The sequence below is a fragment of the Neomonachus schauinslandi genome, chromosome 10 (assembly GCF_002201575.2).
Source record: "Neomonachus schauinslandi chromosome 10, ASM220157v2, whole genome shotgun sequence".
In the NCBI taxonomy this organism is placed as follows: domain Eukaryota; kingdom Metazoa; phylum Chordata; class Mammalia; order Carnivora; family Phocidae; genus Neomonachus; species Neomonachus schauinslandi.
In genome coordinates this window covers 56029662-56050523 of record NC_058412.1, presented here as the reverse complement: position 1 = coordinate 56050523, position 20862 = coordinate 56029662, and the positions used below count along the sequence as shown (strand labels likewise).

General features: G+C 49.3%; 1 protein-coding gene across 1 annotated transcript in view; it reads right to left on the bottom strand.

Moving 5' to 3' along the window:
- Positions 1-2563: 2563 nt before the first annotated feature.
- Positions 2564-20862, bottom strand: part of SPRED2 (sprouty related EVH1 domain containing 2) — a 116158-nt gene continuing 97859 nt past the window's right edge. Inside the window, exons 5-6 of the mRNA XM_021699206.2 lie at positions 7866-8015; positions 2564-5794 (exon numbers count right to left, since the gene is read on the bottom strand). Of these exons, the coding sequence (XP_021554881.1) occupies positions 5129-5794; positions 7866-8015 (816 nt within the window). The 3' untranslated portion in view covers positions 2564-5128. The remainder of the gene's footprint in view (positions 5795-7865; positions 8016-20862) is intronic.

Genomic DNA, 20862 nt, shown 5'->3' with positions numbered 1-20862 from the left:
GGGTGGGCCTTTAAGCCAGTATGACTGATATCCTTATAAAAAGGGGAAATTGGGACACAAACACATACAGAGGGAAGATGATATGAACAGACGTAGGGAGAAGATGGCCACTTATAAGCCCATGTAAAAAGCCTGGAGCAGATTTTCCCCTCACATCTTGTGTTTGGACTTCTAGCCTCCATAACGGAGACAATACATTTCCGTTGTTTCAGCTACCCAGTCTGTACTTTATGGCAGCCCTAGCAACCTAACACAAGGAGACTCCCATTTTTATATTTTTGTAGCATATGACATTGTTATAATGACTATGTATAGTCTATAATCAGAGCACCCCCCTTCCATTTTTAATTCTGAAAAACGAGAGAAGAGACAGAAGAGGGGAGAAGAGGACCAGGCATGACTATCACATAACTGGTTTTATTCCTCATCAGTAAATAGGGAGCGTACCTCCTGCTACTCACCCCCACCCAACACTGCCTTCTCTCTCTTGGGGGCCACGAGCTGAGAAGATCATTGGGCCCTGATCTGCTAGGTGACAACTAGCGTCTGGTCATGCAAGATGTCCCCAGTCCCATCTCCCTTCATTGCACACATCTGGTTCAGGCCTAGACCGAGTGTGGCATTTCTAACCATCTCACCCCACAAATCAGAAAGTCCCAGGTGCCTGCAAGCAGCTCACACACTTTTACAAGCTCTGGCCCCTCATTCATGCAGAGGGGTTGCCTGCTTCAAAGCCACATTATAATAACAAGCCAAAACCAGAATTCTTCCAACAATTCTTCCCCTGGGAAGATGTCTTGCTTTTCCAGGGGTGGGGGTGGGGTGGGGGGCAGCAGGGAGGAGCAGGGGCCCAGGAGAGGAGGGCACTGACTTGCAGGGGTCAAGGCCACCAGAGGGCTGGAAGGTTTAAGATAGCAGAGCTCTGCAAGACCATGTGCTCCAATCCTGGTCAAATAGGCTGAGCCAGATCTAGCCCTCTGAGCAGAACTGCTCAGACCGAGGCCCTGGACGTTCTGGCAAGTTGCATGCATTGGTCCTGGAGGAATCCAGCCAGCCCAGTACACTTCTGCAGCTAGCCCTTGGGCTAGCAAGGAATCAAAGCCGAATTTAGAATTGCAGAGAGGTTAAGAAAAAGAAATCTTAACGTATATGTGGTAGGTCTACTCACAAAATAGCCATAATGACTTCAGCCTCCTGTGCTTCAAGAGGTTGTCCTCTCCAGTTCCTGATGTTTCCTCAGGTTTCCAGAATACAGGAGGAACTGAGGACAGGACTAGCATTTCGAAGCGCCTCCTGTATAATGCACTGCCTTTGACCTTCCCAGAGGACAGGTGGTATTCCACTTGTTCTGCCTGAAAAAACCAAAGCTCCGAGAGGTGAACTCACTTGCCCAAGGGTTAATGGCTAACAATGACAGAGACACTGAGTCAAGATTGAATTAATGGACTTCATACCTGCTTTCTCACCTGAGTGGAAATGACCCTCTTCTCGGCAGAGGTTTAAAGGAGATGACGTGTGCAGCGCGCCCAGCTCCTGGCTGAGCACGCAAGGCACCAGATGACCAGCTAATCCCGAGGCAGACTCATGGGCCCAAGAAAGCAGCGAGGACTGAGCAAGGCTCTGGACCAGTGACCCTTTTTCAAGCCCCCAGAGAGGTGAGCAGAGGTATGAGAGCAAGGCTGGGAAAGGACCAGGGCTCATCAAATTTCTTGAAAACATGTTTTCCATTGGATGTCTTCTTCCATGTTGGCTCTTCACCCCCACTATAATCTTTATGCCCCTCCTACTCCGAACAGATTTCGTGTTCTCTGATCATCTTTACATTAGTAACTTTACAGTTACTAATCTTTATGGCTTGTTTCTCTCCCCTTGCTTTCCAACTTCCAGCATCTCCTATTGTTTTTCACCTTTGCCAGTGGCTTGGAAGAGTTAAAACTAAGACAGGGGGCCCCTCTCCGTGTCTTTTTAAGGCCCCTGCTCGTTCTCTAGAGAGGAGCTGAAACATTCCCCCGTGACCCTTAAAAGACCCCACACTCTACTTCCTCTGGGGGATTGCCACTGTAACTTTTGGGCATCCAAAGAGCCCATTTGGAAGGGAAAGTGGTCCAGATGTCACTGAAACAGAACCACTCTGAGGAGACCAAGGGTCTTGCAGTGTTAACAATTGTTTTCTGTGAGAGCCCATCTCCCAAACTCCACACAAACCCACCCACCCGAGGTTCGGCGGGAATTGGTGGAAAACAACTCGGAGGAAATACAGCTGTTCCCTCTGAGGAGCACGCGTGGGGGAAGCCAGGCCTAGGACGAGGGGGTGTTCCCGGGGCTGTGACATACAGCATTCCTTTTGCTTGAGGCATCCAAGCCCAAGGAGCTGCAGTCTCCCCTCGGGAATATGACATAACCACAGCCGGGAAGGGCCTCACAAAAACAGACCAGTGTCCACGTGTCCTTCTCCAAAGAAAGCCCCTTCCGATCCTCTGTGCGAGAACTCTCGCATGCGCCGAGGCTCAACCCCCCCCAATCTCCTGCTAGACAAATACCCCAAAGTCAACGATCTGATAGGATGTGTTTATATTTACATGGTACATTTTAAAGCAATGGCTACATTGGTCATACATATTAGAAACCATAAAAAAAAGTTAGGAACTAAAATGTACATCATACACTTGTATATATATTTTTTACACAGAGGTAAAAAGGCTTATTATAAAAAAATCAATACAACAGGGTTTTTAGTATACAGGTAAAGAATGAATTATGCTTCAGGCACTTTGTTAATGTGAGCAAATAGCTTGGGGGGGGGTTGGTCAGAGGAAGCTTCCAAACAAATCTTTTGGTTAATGTTTTGTTACCACAGATACAAAAATAAAATCTGAATAATTTCTCTCAAATGATTGACGTCAGTGTGGCAAAGCTGACTGGGAAAATACTACACACTGTTCAGCTGCAGTGTGGCAATTAGAGACGTATTTACATCAGTGTCCCTACGGCTCTCCTTGTGCCCTTAACCGCTCGCTGCCTTCACAGACCAAAACGTACAGGCGGAGTAAGGTTCACTAGCATAACTCTTCAAAGGGGTGGAAAAGGACAAGGGGTAAATAACCACTAGACAGGGACTACAAACAAAAGGCGGCAGGATATGTGTGTTCCTAGTGAAATAAATAGGGGCACTTGAACTGAGGTCTAACAAACCTACATTAGTGTTGTGCTTTGTAGAGAGGAGAGACCTTGAGAAAAGGCCCTGAGGAAATGCCTCAGGATGGGGGGCTTGGTGGGGGTGGGAGCTGGTCTCTTGACAGGGTCTGGAGGCTGGCTGGAGGTCTTCTACATGTTCTCCAGGCTGGGAAGCAGTTCTCGTTTCTTCCATCACCAGACTGACAGCGCTCTGCTCCTTTTCCAAGCAGGAAGGCCCAAACCAGTCACTCCAACAAAGGAAAAACGTCTACCAACTAACTCCTAAGCACACGGAGTATTTACACCGATGATCTGACTAAAGAGATGTGATGGGCGCTCAGATGAACTGAAAACATTCCATGAAGGTAAGCATGGCTAGCACTTTCTCAATATGATTGGCAGACTGGAAAAAAGTCCCTTTCCTTGAAGACAGCTGTCCTGTGTGCAATAGAGAAGGGATGGGGGAAGTGGAGATACAGAGAGCAGGCCATGTCCTCAGCTGGCAATTACCACAGGGAAATCATGGCGGGAAGAACAGCCAGCCTTGACAAGCCTGTCCCCTACGGTCTCCATGACGTTCTGATTGTACTATGCTAGGTACCACTCTTCACTTTTCTTTCTGCAACAAGAAGATTTGGCTACTCCTTGCAATATATTAGAAAAATACTCTTTTCCAGCTAAGTAGAAGCCTCCTACATGGCAAGGCGACAGGTAGACCCAGACTGCTAACCTAACCATCTGTGCACCCGAACTGGTAAGTCTGGGATTGGAGATGCAGGAGAAAGACACTTAGGCATTGGAAGGGTTTTTACATATGGCCTTGTTTTTTTCCCCCAAGTATAAATGAAGAATTTGGTGATGGGAAATTCAGTCCAGAATGAAAACAAAAACAGAAACCCACAAACAAAATGCAACCCACCACTCTTCAGATTTAGGACATTTAAAATGCAAACCCCCCCCCCCCGGAAAATAGCCAGTGGGGGTGTGGGAGGAAGCTCCTTTAATTTTATTTACCACAACCTCAGTGTTTCTCAACTGTAACTCTTTGGAGAACACGGATGTGTGTGTGTGTGTGCGACTAGACTATTTCGTTTGCAAAACAATGAGCACAATTTCTTAGTGTTTTCTTCTAATATTGCTAAATTTTTAGAAGTGGTGGTGACACAATTTTAAAAAAGTTCTACTTTAGGGGTTATGTGGAGGCTCAGAGAGACCTGAAATCCCCCTTCTCTAGCCCTGGTCCATGAGGATGCAATGCGGTTTAAGGAATTTTCCTGATTCACACAAGTTAATCTGAAGTTAAGGCTCAATTCTCAGTCATTTTATGGGTGAATGTTTTGCATCAGTAAATAATTGACAGAATGATGATGGGCTCCAGATAGAAACTGCAGCTTCATTGGGAAATTTGGCTTTACAAAAGTTAAAGCGATCTCGTTTTGGGGTAGAAGTTTGTTAACTAGCTCACCTCCTATACATAATCTGACTGCAGGTTAAAATACTTCTGGTGGGGTTTCATCGTTCTGACATTACCTATCCGCAGGAACCTGATGCTCCTTAGCGACCAGCAAGCTGAACCAAGAGAAAGAGCGTCTGGGAAAAACCAACTATAAACCCCACCCCAAACCGCCAGTTCCGACTACAGGCGCCTTTGCACTGGAAGAGGTGGGCAGGAAAGACATGAAATCAACACATGTATAAGACAGATTGATTACAGATTGTTAATAATACCCGAGTGTCTGTGCGGAGGTTCCTGTCCTTCGAACACTGTGTGGGTGCGTGTGTGTCTGATGCAGAGTGGGTGGCTGGGGGAAGTGCAGAGTCCACCAGGCAGGCTCCCCAGGCTGGAATAGCTCCTCAAGGTACCAGGGAGCGGGGAAGAAGGTGAGAGTATGTCGGAGACAAGTTCCCTTGTGGCTGTGGGGGGAGGAGGAGGAGGGGAAGGAGGGAAACCGAGTCACACGGCCGCTTTGTGCTTCCCGCCGCAGCACCTGCACATCACTCCGCAGTGGTAGCAGGCCCGAAGGGGCAGGTAACAGCACATACAGGGGGCCAGGAAAGACAAGGCAATAAGAGCCATCCACCGGAGGCAAAACTTCTCGTCGCTAGTATCGCACGAGCACGGGTCTGTATAGTCTCCCTCGGGGTCCGACATACAGTGATAGAGCATGCTGTCCGCACACCACATACAGCTCACGCGGCGGATGCAAGTTCTCACGGAGTCGGGCGCGTCCTGACAGTGGCCCCTCCGGTTCTCCTCGTGGTTGAACATGTCCCTGCAGTACTCGCAGCGGGAGCGCTCGCCGTCCTCCTTCCGCCGCCGGGACTTGCCCCGGGACGGCTGGGTCTTGATCACGCCGCCCCCGCGCCCTTTGGGGTCCTCGCCGAGGCCAAAGTCCGCGGAGTCCACGTAGGGGTAATTGTAGTCGTGCTTGGGGACCTCGCCCTTGGCGAAGCGCACGTACGAGTCGGCGTCCTCCGACGTGTCCGGGGACTTGCCCCTCACGGGCGCGTGCCGGTAGTCCTCGTAGCCCGTCAGCCAGATCTTCTCCCTCGGGTTGATGCGCACGATCTCCTCGTCGTCGTCGGGGAAGCTCACCTGGCGGTAGGGCCTCGGCATCGGCTGCCCCGGGAGAAAGGAGACACCATTTTATAGCAGCGGCAAAAACAAACAAAATCCTCCACTTACTTGGCCTCGACAAAGGCATTTCTTGAAAAAAAAAAACAAAACGGACCCATCCTGGAATTACTGAACAGCTCCTAGGTCAGAGGTGTGTTGGAAGTTGTGATTCTGAATCCGTTCCGGGGTCGGAAATCCTTTTGTTGAGGTACTACCATCCATGAGGGAACGTGTGCAGACTGTAAAAAGGCACTTTGAATTTTTGGAAGCTGAACACACCAAGAGGGAGACGCAGAACTTGAGAGGCCTCCCTAGGCCCCTGCCCACCTCCCTTCAGTTACCTCCTCCCTCTAAGGGGACGATGACTGCGGTCCTGATTTCTAACAGCTTAGATTGCTTTCACCTGTTTCTGTACAGCATGTTCTCTTTTGCAAGACCAGCTTTTTTCCCCGTGAAACAGAAAAGCACGGGAGTGTACTGCCCCTTATAAGGGTGGCGTCTGTGGGTATCTGTATGTATGCAAACAGGTGCACACTGGGTCACAATAGAATATGCATTTTGCACTGTGGGTCATGTTCAGGAAAGCAAAAAGGGATATGAGGAGCTAGGATACAGGGGTATCTTGTCATCTGGTTGGGAAGATACAGAAAGGGTAGGAGTGCAGATCCGGAGGCTGACTGCCTGGAGTTTGAATCCTGCCAGGATCTCATAGCTGGTGAGGGGCAGGCTGGAATGTGAGCTCAAGCAGGCTAGACCCAGAGCCCCACCCCCAGCCTTCCAAACCCTCCCCTCCTGGCATTCTCCTGGAGGCGACAAAGTCATCTGGGCAGCTAGTCCTGCTATGGCTTGCAGGGAGGCCCTGTCCAGGGTGGAAGGCGCTGAAGCCATTGTTAGCAAACAGAGGCAGGTAAGCCTGCCTGGCCCAGGCACCCTCGGTGTGGCAGAAAGTGAGATTTTCTACCTCGGAGGTCCTCTGGGGATGAAGGCTTTTTAAGGGGTAAGGAACATGGCTCTGAGTGAAACCACTAGAGTAAAATTCAGACTTTGGAATTTACCAGCAAGCCTCAGATTCTCTATCAAATAGCACAGGGCTATCATGAGAATGAAGAGAATCTACACACAGTGCACACAGAACTTGTCACCATTATTGTCATTCTAATACTGTCCTAGAATTTATCACCTGGTAATTCTATCCATCACTCTCACCAGACTGTGAGCCTCTTGAGGGCAGGGACCACGTCTCACACATGTTGCCTAATTCCTGTTAGATTCCTGAGTTTCACAGACTTTGGAAAACCATAATTTCATATAAATCAAAACAAATCCTGGGAGAATAGGCTTTGCTAATTATTTTGCAAAGTAAGGACAGTCAAAAGGTCAATTCCCATCTATAGCTACCATAAAGTGATTTTTAAGAACATTTTAGTGCCAAAATATTAGGAAGCACACAATAGGATTTTTTTAGAGTTCTATAAATCTAGCTTTATGTTGAAAACAAAACTCTCACTGCCCTGTGTTCCTTTTTTTCTTTTCAAAGCAGCCTGGTGGCCACATCACCCTCTACGGGCACCAGTCCATGTCCCACAGTTTGGGAACCTGCTCCGCAAAACAGCCACTCGGTAAATATTTGTTGAATTACTGAATTCCAGATTCCAGCTACATCTCCCCAAGCAAGCCTGGGCCTGCAGCCTGCGATGCCAGGGTGCCCGAGCCAAGCGGACAGCATTCTTTAGTCCTGATCCTGGCTCCGGGCTTGCACACCAAGCCAGGAAGCCGTGTGCACAGAGGAACTCAGGAGGCAGCACGGCACTCTGGGTAAGCACATGCTTGCATCTGTAACTTGTCCCATCAAGGACTCTCTCTGAGCCCTCAGCCTTCTCCTCTATAAACCGGGGCCTCGTGGGATAATTTGTGAGGATTCAATGAGATTAAGCACAGGAAAGGTTTAGCACGGGGTCTGGCACACAGAAAACTAAGTAAGGATGTGCCACCGCCACATGGAAGGGGAAGGGGGCTGTTCCAGAATCGGGAGCTGCCCACCCCGTGCTCTCGGAAGAACCAGACGGCTGCTCACCTGTTCGAGGTGATAGTGGTCCGTGGGGTATGAGTCGTGGAGGTGGCCCAGGGTATAAATCCTCCGGTGCTCACAGGATGTGGGAGAGGAGATTGTCCGAGTAGGTTGTTCCCTCTTCTGGGAGGAATTAGAAGAACTGTCTGTAGCTGTCTGTGTAGAGGGAGGTAACCAAGAGTTAATTGAAACAAAAACAAAAACCAAACCCACATACCCAAACCGAACATGCCGTCTACCCCCACTTGTGGTGTCTTGTTGGACTTCCCGAAATCTGGAGTTTATCTTGGCTGTGGGAGGCAGAAGGACCCCTAAAGGGCCCGATTATCTAAACATGATGTGGCAGGCTCAAAGGGCAGAGAAAGCCAGCCACCTAACCCTGGAAAGTTGGGTTTGTTTTCTCAAATGTGGGAGCAGTCACCAGGCTTTGGGGAAAGGGTCTGCTACATTTGATCAAGAACGGTCACCTCATTTGTAGCCCTGGCTGCATGGGACCCTGGTGAGCAGGGGAGATGCAAACAGACAAAAACCAAACCCAAGTGTTTCTGTGTGGAGCTAATCCCAGCCTGGGAAAGTCTCAGAAATAAGGGTATCTCAAGGGTATCGTGGGCATTGGCTTTCCCGGGAGAAATTTTGTAATCTTTGGGTTGAAGGCAAGCCTTGGGGGTCACTGTAAGCTGGGAGAGAGAGAGAGAGAAAGAGAGCGAGGATCACACAGAGAATGAAGGCCCCTGTCTGTTGGTGGTGAGAGCTGCTCTCCCAGTAGAAGCGATGGGTTCAGACTGGAGGCTCTGTGACAGTGTCTTTGGAAGGTGATCAGATATTGGGATGGACTGTGGCCACCACCTTGAAAACCAGGAATCCTCAGAACCTCCTCCTCCCCTGGCTCCTTAGAGTCACAGATCCTTTTCCCTCCCAAATTGAGGAAAAGGTTTTTCTTGTATCTAGGTGTCCTATTTCTGACAAATATCAAGGAACTCCTCCTTGGCTCTTGCTTCTCAATCTCCTATTCCCCTTGTCTCATTTGCTTCTTTATCTCTTTATTTTACATGTTTTGTGTTAGCATCCTGTATCTTTTGGGGGGCAAGGTTAAAACAGACTTACGAAAATTATTTTTATACCCTCACCCCCCAACTTATAAAGTAATACATGCCAAGAAAAATGGGACCAGTATTTAGGACAAAGACAACCATAGTCCCATTATTCAACTTAACTACTGTTAATTTTTAAAATTTGGTGGATACGTGCAGCACTTCTTTGGAGGCCAACTCTTCAGATTTTTTTTTCTCTAATCCTGTTTGGTCCAAGTGATGCAAAGCTGACGCTGTTTCTGATCCCTCAATCCAGAGTGACTAATTCAGATATGGACTCATGGTCTTCTCTGATGTAATACGGAGATTTTTCATGGAGAGGTCAGAAAAAATGCTGTCTTTATCTTTGAAGTTAAGATCTAAGGGTCCTAGAAGTCTGGAATCCTGGTGAGGGCACAGGGAAAGAACCTTCTGAGGAGGAAGTGAAGCCAAACCAGGAGAAGGCAGCCCTCCCCCCCCCGCCCCCCCCGATGCCATTCAAGCTTCTGGATCCCGACAAGCCTGAATCTTGATCTACTTTAGGCTGTCCCCAGGGTGTGAGCGAATTCCCTTGGTAACTTCAGCCAGAATGCGTTGGATTCATCACTGGGGTGCACTTTCCCCTCACTTCTGCACCAGCCCCCCCGGCAGTCCCGCCAGCAGCACACTCCTGCCTCTCCTCACTCCTCTGCACAGCAGGGCAGTGGAACTGGGCACGCAGTCGGCTGCTTCTCTCCTCGGCCCCTTGGGAGCCACCCTACTGGCAAACAGCACATGCCGGATCCACTCTGGGGATGGTGCGGTCCACTCGGAGGCCCAGGGCGCCCCACCCCACCCGCCGTGGGAGGCTGTGAAGATCAGCACCCCTGTGCTTTGGTGGGGCAGGTCTGTCAAATCGTGGGGTCCCCACCTGAGCCGTCCGCTTCCCCCAGGACGGGCATCATCACTCATAACAGGTCTCTTTTTTTTCCCCCCCTCAGTACTTCAGAACTCAGGGAAGAATTGCTATTTACTCCTCAAATCCCAGTAACTGAAAGAAACCAAACTGACACACAGGAATTCTTACTTTCTCCCAACTCTGTCCTGTTTTCTGGCTCTGCCCCACTCTCTGCTCACGTCCTCAGAGGTACTGACTGCCTCCCCCTTTCCACACACAGGTGGTTGTAGATCAGCCAGAACAATAAAGCCAAGAGCTCTTCCCCGGGTCCAGCTGCGCAAGTGCAAGCCGCGTGCCAGACCTCAGCTACAGGGGCGCGGACGCAGGACGACAGGCTCCCGGCCACGCAGGGTCCTGCTGACCAGGGCAGGCAGCCCCTGCAGAGCTGGCCTGAAATGCAGCCCTGACCCCCACACCCACGGGGGCGTCCATACACAGCACTGCTGCGTCTAGCTCTCACGAGCCCTGCCGAGGCCCACTCTCCGAGGGATTTTGCCGAGATGAACACGAGCACAACCTCTCCAAGTAAAAAGGTGCGCCCTGCTTTAGGTAAACCCAGGAGATAGGGGATGATGTGTCATGATACAAAGGTTTCTAAAGATCTCAATAAATACTTCCTGAATGAGTAGGTGGGGGCCCTTCAGCGTGATTCAAATCTCAAGGGTTAAATTCTTTAAGCAGCACCCCAAGGATCGTCCTCTTGCACGTTAGAAGCTACCCATGTACTCAGCATCATGGTCACCTTGTTAATCATCTGTTCGCCCTCCTCCACCCTATTTTCTGTGACCTATGTCCAGGTTAACAATGTATAGAAAGTCATTCTGAGCCACGAGGCACACCCGTGTTTTCCTGGAGTTCATCAGCCAACCAGCAAGGGCACCTCTTATACACCCATCCTACCTCCCTAACCCCGAACTGCCTCTGCCCACTGCACAGTCAAGTGCAAAGCTTCCTGGACCCTATCAGAAAACATGAGACTGAGCAGAGCCTTTAAATATCTCCTCATCTAATGACAAATTTGTATAGGGAGCAAGAAGGCCAGAAAGCTTTGAAGCGTGTCCACAGTTCACCGCCTCCTGCAGGCAGAGCTGAAGTCCACGCCTGCACTGCTGGGGGTCTGTCTGGACTCTGGCAAGGAGAGCATGTGAGAGAGGCTGCACTGAAGCCGAGGCTTATTCCAGATCTATGGTGTCAGATCTTGCCAAGCAGTGAGTGTGACCTACAAACAAAAGCAATGTACTATCAAGGCACCTCCAAGAAACAAGGGGGGGAAATCTGCCTTTTATCCATATGTACGCCCCTTTTCTTTTTAAAATTAAGTAATCTCTATGCCCAACGTGGGGCTCAAACTCACAATCTTCAAGAGTCGTATGCTCTACGGACTGAGCCAGCCAGGCGTCCCATCCACATGTACTGCGGAACCGACTCTCCCATAACTCTGTGGTGTCCACACACGCTGGAGAAATGCAGCCCACCTAAGCTATGCGTGCGCGCGCGCGCACACACACACACACACACAGTCATAAGCAAGATTCCCGAACATCTGTTATTTGCATGCACAAGCGAATGACACCTACCAACCGACCAATCTGACATCGTCACCTTCAACTCGAAAACTCTGGCCATGTTTTAAACTCCCCGTGCCCTCCAGGGGTTGTCTCTGTCGTGGGTTTGAGCTCAAGCAGAACAGAAGCAGAGGCTTCGGTGCCGCCCCCCCATGGACAGCGAGGGCCGGCACTGCTGCTGACCCGTGGGCGCTCCTGTGTAATGTGACTTGGTGAGCAGACCCAGAACCACTGCCACCTGCAGATGTCGCCTCCGAAAAATCTTGCCTCTGGCTTTGGGTTGGACTCTGACTCAATGTCCATGCCCATTATTCAAAAGATGTCCAATGAAGAAGTTTGCAACCTAATCGGAGGCACCAAACAACAGAAATGCAATGAAGTGTTCTAACGCTAAATAACAAGGTCTCAGCTCAGGAAGACTGGATGGGAATCATCCTCTAATTATAAAGTTGTGTGATTTTGTTCAAGGTAACAAGCTTTGTGTGGCCTGATGATGAAGCCCTCTAACAGGGCACAATGCTGAGACAAGACTTTGGTAAAGAAGAACCTAGACAGAACAGGAAGGTGAGAAAAGGAATGAGGGGAGGGTGGGAGCAAGGGTCAGAGAGTCTAAGATGAAAGAGTGGGCACTGCCAACCTGAAAATCAAGAAAATAGAGACATGAGCGGCCTGAGCGAACCCACTTGGATCGTGGCACTCATTCCTTCCCTGGAAGGTTTTCAGGTTTGGGCTGGGTGCTCTGTGGGATGTGGGCTCAGACACACAAGGTGATACGGCAGGGGCAAGGCCAGGTGGCTTCCATCCTAGATGGGTGGACAACCCAGAACAAGGCTCAGGAAGAGAAAAAGAGGTTTAAGTTTACCAGTGAACATCTAATAAAATTCTTCAAAAAGAGCAAGCTTCCAAGGGCCAAGACTCTGCAGACATAAATAGTACTTACTTTGAGAGTTCAGTTATTTCTTGTAATTCCCCAGAATTTAACAACAAATGAGAGAAACACACTAGAGCTTCAGAAGTTGATACAGACTTTTCTTCTGAATAACTGATTTTAATGTCCCTATATCTGACAATAAATCACAATCCGAAATGCAAAAGATACTGCGCTGAGGCTGCCTGGTTTGGGTGGAAACCGGAATGAATGGGGAAAGGGGAGTAGAAGACCCGCGTCTGACGTTAAACCTGTGGCCGGCTCCCTCCTACTGCATGGGCGTATTTTATAAGACAGCATTTCTTACTCTTGGAACCTTGGCTAGTCTTCCCTTTCCCTTGGGTTTACCTGGAAGTTCTTGAAGCACACGCACCTGTTCGCATGCCTGGGTCTGGAGAAAGCCTTCTTCATTTGGAAGGTGAACCTCTTTGACCAAGGGAAGCTCAAGGAAGGGAGGAGGGAGAAGCACCAAGAGGCCAGAGCAGCTGAGGAGGCAGTTTGCTTAAATTACCCATCCTGGGATGGAACCCTGGCTGGTGACCAAGAGCTTTTTGGGGCATTCAGGGTGGGTCAGACCTCTGCATTTTGAAGTGAAACAAGTGTTTTCAAGGCTATGTGCATCCCTTCAGCTCCCCTTGAGTTTTCCTGCTAAATCTTTGTTTTTCCAGAAGGACCAGAATGGCGGAGGCAGCAGCAGGCTAATGCTTAAGGGTGAGGAAAGATGTGCCTGGGGCTGTTCTTTCAAGGACACTTGGAACTACTGAGGAGGCAGCTGGAGCGTCCTACTCGACTCCGTATCTGCGACTGTGAGGGGGTCGGCAACTGGCAATTTCCTTCTCCGTCTTGGGGACGGAGAGGAATGGGACGAACCCCACCTTCAGGAAGGCAAACAAGGATAGTCACTTCATCATCCCTGTGTCCCCAGGAACACACGAGCTGATAGAAGGAAACACATAGAGTCAGGAGCCAAGCACAAGGAGCAGCCGCATCAGGAGGTTAAGAGGCCAACGTGTTTTAAACAAGGCCTAGAAAAATGAAGGTAAGAAATGCTTAAGGAGCCAGACCATCTCACCCAGAAATCACACAGCCCTGTTAAGCACCAACTGCACTGTATCAAGAGAAGTGACTCCAGGCCAGGTTAGGCCAGGTGTCTTGGGACAAGCTGTTTGACTTCCCAGGGCCTCAGTTTCCTCATGTGTAAAACAAGGGGGAAGCATTCAGTGATGTCCGCGGTCTGACGGAGCTGTGAGCGGGCACGTGTAACCCTCCTCCCTCCTCTTAAGAACATTAGGGGTCCGAGGGGTTTGACCACGACTGTTGTTGCCTCGCTGATTCGAGGGCCACAGGAGTCCTTCAGATTAAGGACTGCAGCCTTGGCTGCAGATGCTGCTATTTTACGTCTTTAAAGGAGGCTACCTGGCAGTTATGACCGCAATTCGTAGTATTTTTACTGCAGTCCGCCACCAAAATAGATCTCAACAGCTGATGCAACCAACGCAATATTCGACCTTCTTTCCACTGCAAGGGCTTCGCATTTTGTTTTTTTTTTAAAAGTATGCACACACACTAAATATAAATGTATACTATTCCTCTCAGCTTCAGGCCGGGTGACCGGACTGATGACACAAAACTCTGGGCACCTCCTGCTTCTCGGAAGACAGTAAACTGGATAGTTGAGTGCCTCAGAAGGCTCCTGGCTCGGGTGGCTTAACGAGCTGTTGTTTCTAACTCTTCAGTAAAGCACGCCTTCCCCCGGGTACCTGCTAGGCCCACAGACCTGCGGCCAGCCCTTCTTCCTTCAGTAAACTGGAAGTGGTCACCCATTTTGTCGACAGGTCTTTGCGAACAGGTAGCACTGTCTCACCTGTCCTCCGGGCCTACAGAGGTTCCAGGTGTCCTCTTTCAAAAAGGCAAGAAAGCAGCCGGGCATGGGCTCTTGCGTGGTGACCCCAGCCAGCAGGCCATGTGGGTCTACGAGGCAGCTACAGGAGCAGGCGAAAGAGACGACTTTGTCCTTAGACTCTAGGACATTCTGCTCTCTGGGACCCAGAGGATAAAGTGGGCATTCTTTCATTGTGAAGAGAACAACAAAAACAAAATTCCCACTCATTGGGAAAAAAAAAAAAGTCTTAGGTTTCTGAAGTTAGGTGAAATTTTGCTATAAAAGGAAAGGACTCTGATACACCCACAGCTTGGCTTCACTGGAAGGGCTGAGGGGCTGGGAGCAGGAAGGCGGGGTTTCAGGTAACCCTGAATATGCGCTCTGTCTGAAGGAGGAAAATGGAAAGAATAGTATCCTGCCAGCCACAGCTTAAAAAGATGAGATGAGATGCATGTAAATGAAGAAAGACACAAGTGGGAGGGCTAGCAAAATGCCTCTGGGCGTCCTGAAACTGAGAGCATTGCAAAGCTTTTGTTTGAGCCTTAAGACGTATTAATTGCTTTAATTTAGCCATTGTAGGTATTACGGGGGTCGAATAAAAAGATCCTCCCCTTACTATGCAATGTGAGCTTGATCATTATTGTCATTTAGAAGACAAAGCAGCTCCCACCCATCTTCTGAGACCCTGCAGCTACCCTGTGCAGTGCTGGGTGTCAGCCAGCAGCAGTTATGGGGACGCTGCTTCCTGGTGTCGACCACAAAGCATACGGCTGACCCTCCCGCCACATGTTTGCTTTTCTTAATCATCCACCATTGATCAGCTTCACTGGCTAAACTTTGTAGAAGTAGCTTACATTTTCAACCTATCTTCTTTTTTCCGCAGCCTCTCCCCATCCCACTCTGCCCCATCCCTTGACCGTTGAAGGTAGAGACAACAGAAAACATTTTTGAGCCACTGATCATCTAAACGAGACGGGGCTTTCCAGCAGGGACCCGGGGAACCTCAGGCCTCCACTGAAGTAGTTTGGAGCCCAGGCACTCATTGAAGAGGCCGTCGTTCAGGAAGCTACTTGGGAATCTGGCATATCTAATAAGTAACATTTACTGAAACGTATTGAATACATACTTCCTCTTCTCAAAACTCTCTGAAAGGCGGCAGGCAGATGTGAAGTTTGCATTCTGGGTTGGCAGGGTAGGGAGCCTTGGTGATTTTATCTGCAGACGTGGAAGTGCCACTACGTTGCTCACAGGATGGCTGTGAGGCCCACGTGCGGAGGACCCGGCTCCAGGGGCAGCCCCACACCACAGCGCCTCTCCTTCCCCTCCCCTGGGCTGGCAAACAGAGGCCCGGAGGAAATACATTCACCTTCACGAGGCTCTGAGTTCCAGAGGATCAGCGATCACAGTTCACTACTAGCAGAACCAAGTCTGGAATGCAGGCCTCTCCCTAGCTTCCAAACTCTGCACACTTGGTTCACCCACCACTTCTTAGAAAATCCGTAAACGAACCCCCTTTATTGCAGAATTAGATTTGCCTTCAGTTTTAACGTCTGCTGGGATGGAGGAGGTAGAAAGAACTACAAGAAAAGGGAAATGTGGCGTGCTGCACTTTTTCCCCACCAAGCAAAACCTTGATAATTACAAAATGCAACGAATTCACCGTTTTCCTCCTTAAATCAAGAATGAAAACAAGCACAGGGCGCCTGGGTGGCTCAGTTGGTTAAGCGACTGCCTTCAGCTCAGGTCATGATCCTGGAGTCCCGGGATCGAGTCCCGCATCGGGCTCCCTGCTCGGCGGGGAGTCTGCTTCTCCCTCTCCCACTCCCCGTTTGTGTTCCCTCTCTCGCTGTGTCTTTCTCTGTCAAATAAATAAATAAAATCTTTAAAAAAGAAAAAAAAAAAAAAAAAGAAAAAAAAGAATGAAAACAAGCACAACTTGCAAATACTCAAAAGCCCATCTAGGACAAAACAAATTGCTTCTCAGGACTTTGGTTTCAAACACTTGCTGTAGCCACGGTTTACAAAACACCTGGGGTGGATGGGAGGTGCCTGGGATGTCATTAGGGACAACTCCTCTGAATAGCCAGAAAGTAATAAAATGCAGCTTGTGGTAAACAGGATGTCAAGGGTTCAAGCATAGGGCATGAGGAAGGAGCAAGTTTTCCAGTCTAGGCAAAACATGGCTGGAAGCGGACGGTGTTCTAAAAGATATTTTTCCTCTGTGAAGGAGGGCTGCCTGCCTAAAGTATGATGAAATGCCAAACGTAAGCCAAATACCAGCCTTTTTCAACTGGCTTCAAGGTGAGATTTTAGACCCACGCAAAATGATGTGGCTTGCTCTTCTCAATTCGGCAAAGGATGGTACCCAGGTTAATACCATTCTGGGTGCCCGGGAAGAGGAGGGATCTCATTACACAGGACGGATACCTTCAGGCACCAAGGCTTAATTAGGAATCGCTACCGAGAAGGGCTGCCCAAATCCAGAAACGATACTTAGGTGGTGGTAGTAAAAACCTAGAAGGCAGGGAAAAAATAAAACCTTATATAGGGGAGGCTTTCCTATGGTCAAGCTCTGAGTTGCTATTCTGGGGGCCTCTGGGCTGCGACACTCGCTCAGGAGGCTCCAAGTCTGTCACATGAACGGGCCACACAGGGCACGGCTCATCTATTTCTCCTCTTTTCTCTCCCCTTGCCAATTTGGGTCCCAGAGAACCCTAAAATATAATGCCTGTATTTGGTTGTTGTCTAAAAAATAGAACAGCTGAAATATCCTAAGTATAATTATTCGACAGAGGAAGAGAAAAATAGGCGTGGTGAACCGGGAAGGCCGGGGGAGGGTGTTCACGGCTCCTCCACCAGGAGCTAGCCGTGTGATCTTCGGCAAGTCACCCAGTGGACTCTGAGCTGCTTCCACAACCCAGGCTGTAAAACGAGGCGAATCCTGCTTCGCTGGCCAGGTGATAGGAACCCCAAATCCCTTCCAATTCTAAGACCTGTAATTCTCAGGAGTTGGCATGTCTACAGCTAACCTCGCCTCCCTGCAAGCCAAACATTTCCAGCTAATTATCTGCACGGTGGACATACTGCTTCCTAGCACCAGGCAGAGAAAACAGCGGGAAGAAGAGCACCTCCAGCCGCGGACCTCAACGTCTGTTGTGTCTCTTTATGTCTTTAAGCCCCCGATGGGGGGGGGGGGGGGGAAGGGGGGGGCCGGGTTTCTGGGACTAAAGGATCTCTCCCCTCCACCTTCTCCCTTGACCCCCTGGCCCCCGTTCTGAGAAAACCCCGGCACTCTTTCTTTAAAAAAAATCAACACGTGTATCATTTCATATCTCCAACAAGTTTTGCCCCCCATCTGTGTTCATGCACCAGAGAAAAATACACTTCTAGTTCTTGTGACTCCTTCTTCTTATGCTTTTCTCCATTGTTTCCAATGTTATGTGGTTATACACTACTGTTTCCCGGTTTACAGATTTAGAAATTATTTCAGGACTTCTTATTATGGAAGATGAAGACTTAGCTATTTTATACATCCCCAAGTATCTGTCTATAAAGCAAATATTTCTCCTAATCCCCAAGCTTTAGAGTCAGAATCCAGCCACTCAGCACAATGACAGCTGAAGCAGCGACAACACTTGACCACAGATTCTAGATTAGCCTGCTCTAGAAGTATGTACACATACACACTACAGCTGCGTTCTCCCAAGACCACATCAAAATTATCTTTGTCTATCTATGAAGACGCTAATAACAATTAAAAAAGGATTGCAGACTTTGGCAGCAGTAAGTAAACCACCGGGTTTTAATGGACCCAACCCTAGGGAACAGGATTTGGGAAAATTCTTCATTAAATGGCCATAAAACCCAGAGCTGTTCTAGTTCTATACAGTCTATTTTTTCTACTTCTCTTCTCCCCCCAGCCCCCTTTCCTTGCAGGCTCCGAACCCTCTGGCCTCGGAGTCCTCAACTGTAGGGAGCTTGGAGGAAGTGAGTCCTAAGTTGGGGAGCAAACCAGATCAGCTTATCCACGGAGCTAAACTGTTCCTATCTCAGGCTGACAATGGGCCTCCTCCACAAGATATGCCAAAGCACATGTCTTCTCTGCAAGACAAAAGCACAACAGAGGGAACAGACTTGAGGGTCTTTCCATTCTGTCCCTTTCAAGTCTCCCCAGCCCTGAAATGAAAGAAACTAAAAGCTGTCGGTCAGAGGCATCAACAAGAGTGTGCCAACTCTTAGCAATGCCAAAAAAACTCCTGTTAAACAGAACGCTAACCTTTCTTGTTGTCGTTGCTTTGTATTTTTTGCATTAGTCACCTTCCAAATTTTACCAAATGGCTCAGGCCTCATGTCTGCATATTTAATGCCAGGCACAGCCTTGCCATGTAGGTATTTGTGTTCACCTGTGCCAGTCACCATAACTGAGGTCCCCATGAGCAGAGGGGGCCGGGACGAGACTGTGTTGCAAGGGGGAGAGAGTTAAGGAAGGGCAAGAAGCCGCAGGAGCAGTCAAAAGCTTCCGGTGAGCGACAATGCTAGGAGCTCAGCTCCCATGTGTAGACTCAGCAGAAAACACAGCTAGAAAAACAGGACACAAAGCTACCAAGCATCCCTCAAAATCACCCAACCTTGCATGGCCCCCCAGGATAACAGTATGGCAAATGAATAAAATATGCAAACCTATGATTGTTACATACTGCATCTGGGGTTCAGACCACCTGTTTCTTGAGCACCTTTAGAGCAAAGCTTTATAGGGTTGCTGAGACTATAGTGGTGAATGTCCTGCTTCTAATTAAAGATTCATTCAGCAAATAAAAAATTTAAAAACGGAAAAAGGGCAGGCTTTCAAATGACAAGACAGAAATCATCAACAGAGTGCTTTGGAATTTTAAAGGCGACAAAACAATTGTAATCGACAGGAGGGAGAAATATCAAGACACACGAATGAATCAACAGCCCAAACTCAGAAAACCAGAACAGTTGCTCATTGGGAATCTCTGCTGGTGGCAGTGGAAGGGAACGGAGAGGCACGGGAACACTGAGCGGGCAACGGCGTTGGCAAGTGGCCACAGGGTGTGTGCGTGCACATGCCAAGCAGGACACTAATTTTCCTCTGAGGAATTACAGCATGGTTTCACAATCCTGAGGAGTCAGGAGGACAAGCTGGTTTGGGGGATAAGCAGGGGAGCTGGGAGAGTGTGAGCAGGGACAGCCCACGCTTGGTGAGTGCCCAACGGCTCTAGGGGGAGTTGGGGTGTCTCGTCCTCCACTTTATTTCCCAACATATATGCATCAACGTACTGTCCACAATGTCCTGTGTTCTTTCTAGCTCCAAGGAATCCCCTGAAGCAGAGGGAAGCCCCTGGTTCTAGTGGCAAAGATATACTCCTGGTTCTGTTCTCCCAGAAAACCCTCATAACTCTGGTCCATCCATAAGGTGGTTAGAAGGTCTTCTTGCCATTTATACTCTACCTATAATGAATGAGTTCCAAGTTCTAAATACCTGTCCTATCAATAAAAGTTCTAGAATACAACAAGCTTTGGGAAGCTGTAGACTATAGAGGAATCAATGCAGCCGCTCCCTTCCCGGGCTCCAGCTTTCGGACACCTCACTTACCTGGCCAGGAAGCCCCTGATGACCCTCCCCCACCTTAACGTCCTTACTTCTGTGGGATGAGTTCCTAACAGTCAAAGGCCTAATGATGAGGCCTGCCCTGGGGAAGGGAGGTGCCATTATTAATAGGCCCTTGTTTGTAAACAAATGCAATGAAGGCAAACAGACATCAGGGCCTGCCTGGAACACAATTAAGGGGAGCGCCTTTTCCGATGAGTTCCACTGAGTGTCTGGAAAGAGCCCTGACGTTTCCACACTTCCTTTTGGGCATTCGGCTCTACCCTAGAGCAACAAGCCGAGCCCCTGTGGATTGAAGGACAAAACCGGGAGGGACGCTGGCTTCCATCACCCCTTTCCCTCTTGCCCTCTCACGATTCTGTAAGTCACTTCTGGCAGGTAGCTGGGAAGCAGCTGTGCGTGACAGTTTTGCTCTGGGGCACAGGAAGCCACCTTTTAACCCGCCTGCTGGTGTTTGTCTCTTGAAAAACGTGACAAAGGAACAGATGTAAGCAACATGCCAACTGTTGAGACGATCTGCTCGGAGCACTATAGGAAGCCTGTTCAGAGCCACATCACACCAGCCGCTCAATGGAGAGCCAACTGAATTCATTTCCTGACACCCCTACGCACGCTCTGTTCACATCACGTTAGGATCCGCAGCCCTTGGGCGACTCACCGCGCACATCCCTGCTTCTGCCTTCGCCCCGTGCTGCCCAGCTTTGAAGCCCCTTCCTGAGCGGGGTTCAAAGGCCACTGAGGAAGAGGTCAGCCTCACCTCCTAGAGGTCTTCTCTGACCCCCAGACCCCTCCCTGTAGAGTACCCTGGACTAGAACACTTTACACAGTCAGTGCCCTTCCCCAAGCCTTCCACAGGTCAATCCAAACCATCCTGCTTTCTCCATGACAGCTCGAGGTATGGTTTACACACCTCTGTATTCCCAAAGTAGAGTTTTTCAAATCACTGGTTCCATGGTGAGTGCACTGGGAAAATACGTTTAAAGGGCTGC